The 5,639-nt window shown below is 44.6% G+C and overlaps 1 protein-coding gene across 1 annotated transcript; it reads left to right on the forward strand.

The window, feature by feature from the left end:
* The first annotated feature begins 3,267 nt into the window (after nt 1–3,267).
* LOC147099823 (ferritin heavy chain A-like) lies at nt 3,268–4,350 on the forward strand. Its single transcript, XM_085969247.1, has 2 exons — nt 3,268–3,460; nt 4,183–4,350. The coding sequence occupies exons 1-2, from the start codon at nt 3,359–3,361 to the stop codon at nt 4,348–4,350; spliced, it is 270 nt and encodes an 89-aa protein (XP_085825373.1). The 5' UTR covers nt 3,268–3,358.
* Nucleotides 4,351–5,639: the final 1,289 nt, after the last annotated feature.

The raw sequence follows: 5,639 nt of genomic DNA on the forward strand, positions 1-5,639 counted from the left end.
AGGGGGAGATAGAGGAACAGATATGTAGGCAAATCTCAGAGAAATGTGCAAATAATAGGGTAATAATAATGGGGGATTTCAACTTCCCCAATATTAACTGGGATAGTCAGAGTGTGAAAGGCTCAGAGGGTTTAGAATTCTTAAAGTGCATCCAGGAGAGCTTTTTGAGCCAGCATGTAGAAAGTCCTACAAGAGAGGGGGCGGTACTGGACCTAATTCTAGGGAATGTGGCCGGCCAAGTGGAAAAAGTGCTAGTAGGTGAGCACTTTGGTGATAGTGACCATAATATGGTAAGATTTAAGGTGGTCATGGAAAAGGACAGGGATGGGCCGGAAATAAAGGTTCTAAATTGGGGGAAGGCCGATTTTAATAGGATAAGGCAGGATCTGGCCAAAATGGACTGGGATCAGCTACTTGTAGGAAAATCCGCATCGGAGCAATGGGAGGCTTTCAGAAGGGAGATTGAGATCATGCAATGGCAACATGTTCCCGTAAAGGTCAAGAGTGGTTCCAAAAACCACAGGGAACCTTGGATGTCAGGGGATATATGAGAATGGATTAGGAAAAAAAGGAGGGCTTTTGGTAGATACAAAAGGCTAAAGACGGAGGAAGCCCTAGAGGAGTGCAAAAAGTGCAGGGGGATACTTAAAAAAGAAATTAGGAGATCAAGGAGGGGCCATGAAATAACACTGGCGAGCAAAATAAAGGAAAATCCTAAGATGTTTTATAAGTATATTAAGGGTAAGAGGATAACTAGGGAAAAAATAGGGCCCATTAGGGACAAAAGTGGCAATCTGTGTGTGGAGCCGGAAGATGTAGGAGGGGTTCTAAATGAATTTTTTGCATCTGTTTTCACGATGGAGAAGGACAATGTAGACATAGAAATAGGGCGGGGGGACTGTGATATGCTCGAACATATTAACATCGAGAGGGAGGAGGTATTGGCGGTTTTAGCTGGCCTAAAAATGGATAAATCCCCAGGCCCGAATGAAATGTATCCCAGGCTGCTGGGTGAGGCAAAGGAAGAGATTGCGGGGGCTCTAACACATATATTCAGGACCTCTCTGGCCACAGGGGATGTGCCAGAGGACTGGAGAACCGCTAATGTAGTACCATTATTCAAGAAGGGTAGTAGGGAAAAATCGGGGAACTACAGGCCAGTGAGCCTAACATCAGTGGTAGGAAAATTATTGGAAAAAGTTCTGAGGGATAAAATTTGTCTCCACTTGGAGAGGCAAGGATTAATCAGGGATAGTCAACATGGCTTTGTCAAGGGAAGATCATGTCTGACTAATTTGATTGAATTTTTTGAGGGGGTGACTAGGTGTGTGGATGAGGGTAACGCAGTGGATGTGGTATAGATGGATTTCAGTAAGGCCTTCGATAAAGTCCCGCACAGGAGACTGGTCAAGAAGGTAAGAGCCCATGGAATCCAGGGTGCCTTGGCACATTGGATACAAAACTGGCTTAGTGGCAGAAGGCAGAGGGTGATGGTCGAAGGTTGTTTTTGTGACTGGAAGCCTGTGGCCAGTGGGGTACCACAGGGATTGGTGCTGGGTCCCTTGCTGTTTGTGGTCTACATTAATGACTTGGATATGAATGTAAAGGGTATGATCGGTAAGTTCGCGGATGATGCAAAAGTTGGTAGGGTGGTAAATAGCGAGGAGGGTAGCCTCGGTCTGCAGGACGATATAGATGGGTTGGTCAGATGGGCGGAACAGTGGCAAATGGAATTTAACCCGGAAAAGTGCGAGGTGATGCACTTTGGGGGGACTAACAAGGCAAGGGAATACACAATGAATGGAAAGACCCTAGGCAAGACGGAGGGTCAGAGGGATCTGGGTGTGCAAGTACACAGATCCCTGAAGGCGGCGGAACAGGTGGATAAGGTGGTAAAAAAGACATATGGGATACTTGCCTTCATTAACGGAGGCATTGAATATAAGAGCAAGGAGGTTATGATGGAGCTGTATAAAACACTGGTTAGGCCACAGCTGGAATAGTGTGTGCAGTTCTGGTCGCCACACTACAGGAAGGATGTGATCGCATTAGAGAGGGTGCAGAGGAGGTTCACCAGGATGTTACCAGGACTGGAGCGCTTCAGCTATGAAGAGAGACTGGGCAGATTGGGTTTGTTTTCCTTGGAGCAGAGGAGGCTGAGGGGGGACATGGTTGAGGTGTACAAAATGATGAGGGGCATAGATAGGATGGATGCTGAGGAGCTTTTTCCCTTAGTAGAGGGGTCAATAACTAGGGGGCATAGATTCAAGGTAAAGGGCGGGAGGTTTAGAGGGGATTTGAGAAAGAACTTTTTCACCCAGAGGGTGGTTGGAGTCTGGAACTCACTGCCTGAAAGGGTTGTGGAGGCAGAAACCCTCACAACATTTAAGAAGCATTTGGATGAGCACTTGAAATGCCATAGCATACAAGGCTACGGAACAAATGCTGGAATATGGGATTAGATTAGACAGGGCTTGATGGCCGGCGCGGACACGATGGGCCGAGGGCCTCTATCCGTGCTGTATTACTCTATGACTCTATGATACTGGAAATCTCAAAGAAAAACAGAAAACGCTGGAGACACTCAGCAGGTCAGGCAGCATCGGTCGAGAAAACACGAGACACTTGACCTTTCTGGTATAAAACCATTCCTCAAAACAGACCCGGGGTTTGCAGGAGATGAGGAAACAGTGCAAACTAACCACAGGACTTTACAGCTCTTAAATTTCATGGGGATAAAAGTCCACATCGCACTTTACAGTGACGGAGCAACAGATTCTGTCTGAAGCTCCCCACTGATCCACTTTCCATTTCCCCAACTCGTTGTGGGCTGCTTTGCAGATCCACTGCAGACTGACTGGTGTAGGTCAGTCTCTTTCAATCTATTGTGGTCAACATTGTGAACCTTGGTATCACGGACTCATTCTGGAGCCACCGAGATGCCCATCAATTCTCCGAGAGACGGGTTAACTTAGAGCCGGCTGTGCTCGACACCATCTGTAGGGTGGAATTTCATCGAGCTCTTTGAGATATGTTGTGAAACTCTGATTCTGAGAACAGAGACGCTTTCAAATTCAGTTTGAGGAAAGTCAAAGAAACCAACAGCAATGACATCACGGAATAATCATCCAAACCTCTGTATTCCAAAGCTCTGATTGGCTCTGGGTATCACACACCGCCCCCTCTCCTTTGTTAATTGGTGCCTGGATTGATGGAAGATCCTGACTGGCTCACAGGGATTGTCAATCATCATTGATCATGCCAGACCCTGTTGAAATGCAGGAGCTTGTGAGGGTAGAGGTTAGGTTGTTACTACAGTGGAGTTTGAGCTCAGTGCTTTGCAACAGGAAGAGTTAAGATGGCCTCCCAAGTGCGTCAGAACTATCACAAGGACTGTGAGGATGCTGTCAACAAGCAGATCAACATGGAGCTCTATTCCTCCTATGTTTATCTCTCCATGGTGAGTTTTGTATTTTTGGGGTCCTATTTCAAAATTAAGGCTGTTATTTTATTCTAAGCAGGTAGAATTTCTCTAGGTCAATGAATGGGCTTTAGAGGGTCTCTCTATAGCCCTCCCCAGTCTTAATCCAGTGAATGCTCTTAAGACAGTGATCTTGCAGAAGGACTCTTTCCTGCTCTGTAATAGCTCTGTCCTATTCTGATGTGTTTATATTTGAAACTAACTCCAGGGTTTCATCAAGTTTGTAATGGAGGGTTCATCTTGAAGATTCACTAAAACTAGTCAACTTCCAACTTGGATGGCAACAATTAGATTGAATTGGGTGACTAGTTAGTGAAACATTGGCTGGTTCTGGCCAGTTTTTATCCCCCTCTAATTGAGTGAATCCTGTTAGTCTTTCTCACCTGAGGATGGTGTTAAACTATTTAATTTTAAAGATTTGGCTCTTTTCCTTCTCTGCTTTTAGACTTTCATCTGGGAACAAAAGAAGATACCACAGATATTTTGACCAAGTGTAGTTGAGAGCTTTATTCCAAAAAGCATTAAAGCTCGCTAATATTTTCTAGTAACATAACCTCCTATTCTGTTGAGCTACTTCAATGAGGAGCTTCTAACATATTCAAAAAGGATTTGGAAAGTATTTGTGTTGCTACCATTTGAGTTGGCCATGGATCAGATCTAGATTTCAATTGTCTCTTTTCCATTTTTCTCTCTACCTGCAGTCATATTACTTTGACCGGGATGATGTTGCCCTGCGTCACTTTGCCGAGTTCTTCAAGGAGCAGTCACATGAGGAACGTGAGCATGCTGAGAAACTGCTGAAATTCCAGAATATGCGTGGGGGGCGTGTTGTCCTGGAGGATGTCAAGGTTAGATTCAGCAAACTTTGAAGAATTGCCATGGTTTTGTGAAAAGTAGGCTAGTTACCTCATACTAGATTATCTGAGTCATGGAAGTTGTTCCAAGAGGAGGCTCAATGATTGTTGTATGCATGGATTTTCAGAAGGCAGGAGATTGCTGGCAGAAATTGGAAGTGCATTAGAAGCAACCTTGTGACCCCAATAAAACTGGGTGGAGTAGGAGGCAGTTGGTATAAAATAGACCACTGGATGGTGACTAGTGCATATGATCTAAATGTGCAAATAGTGATCTGCTGAGCTAGGGTCTATAGTGAGCTCCAGGGCAAAATTGGAGACTGGCTAGGGGGTTGACTGGAAGGAAGTGGTTGATGTTCACATCAGATGTAAGAGTGTAGGGATTTGGGGTGTGTCCCAGTACAGATGTCATTTAGAAGCTAGCTTGCAGAGACAAAAGGCTGATTGAAAGGTGGGCTTCATGTTCTGGCATAGAATAGAAAGCAAGGAAGTGTTACTGCAATTACTGCTAGATAGACCTCATTTGGAATATTGTGCTCCATTTTAGGTGATCTCACTTTAGAGCCTATAGTGCTGTGATTTCAAGTCAAATAACTCATTCCAAAGAGAATTCTTGATGAACTGTCTGGTTAAAATCCTGGCTTAGAATATCAAGAATGACATTGAGTTGTGATCTGACTAACTCCTGAAATGTTCAAGTCTGTTAACTAATTTCTTCCAATGTTACTCTATACCCCACCCCTACAAACTCTCAGAAACCAGAGCAGGATGAGTGGAGCAATGGCCTAGTGGTGATGCAGAGAGCTCTGCAGCTGGAGAAGGATGTCAACCAGAGTCTGTTGGATCTACACCAACTCTCCACTGGGAACACTGACCCTCATGTAAGTTCCTAATGTCTCATATTTAAAGAAAGATTTGCATATCTACAGTGCCTTCCTTGTCGTCGGTGTCCAAAAACACTACAGCCAATTCAGTACTTCTTGAAGTGTCATTATTGTAATGTTTGCAACATGGCAGTCAATCTGCACACCAAGATCCTGCTGCAGAAATGAGAGAAATCACCAGATAGTCTGTTTTATTAAGTTGGTTAGTGATCAATATTGGCCAGGACACTGACATTCCAGTTTTTTTTCTTTGAAATAGTACCATGTGGGCAGACAAGACCTTGTGTACTGTTTTATCCAAAAGACAATACCTCTGACAATGCAGCTCTCCCTCAGTACTGCAGTGAAGTGTTGGTTTTCACTCAATTCTCTGAAATGGGACAACCCAGGGCCTTCTGACTGGCAGTGGTACCAGTAAGC

The sequence above is a fragment of the Somniosus microcephalus genome, chromosome 28, assembly GCF_052327205.1.
Source record: "Somniosus microcephalus isolate GS21.2 chromosome 28, FLI_Smic_1.0, whole genome shotgun sequence".
NCBI lineage: Eukaryota > Metazoa > Chordata > Chondrichthyes > Squaliformes > Somniosidae > Somniosus > Somniosus microcephalus.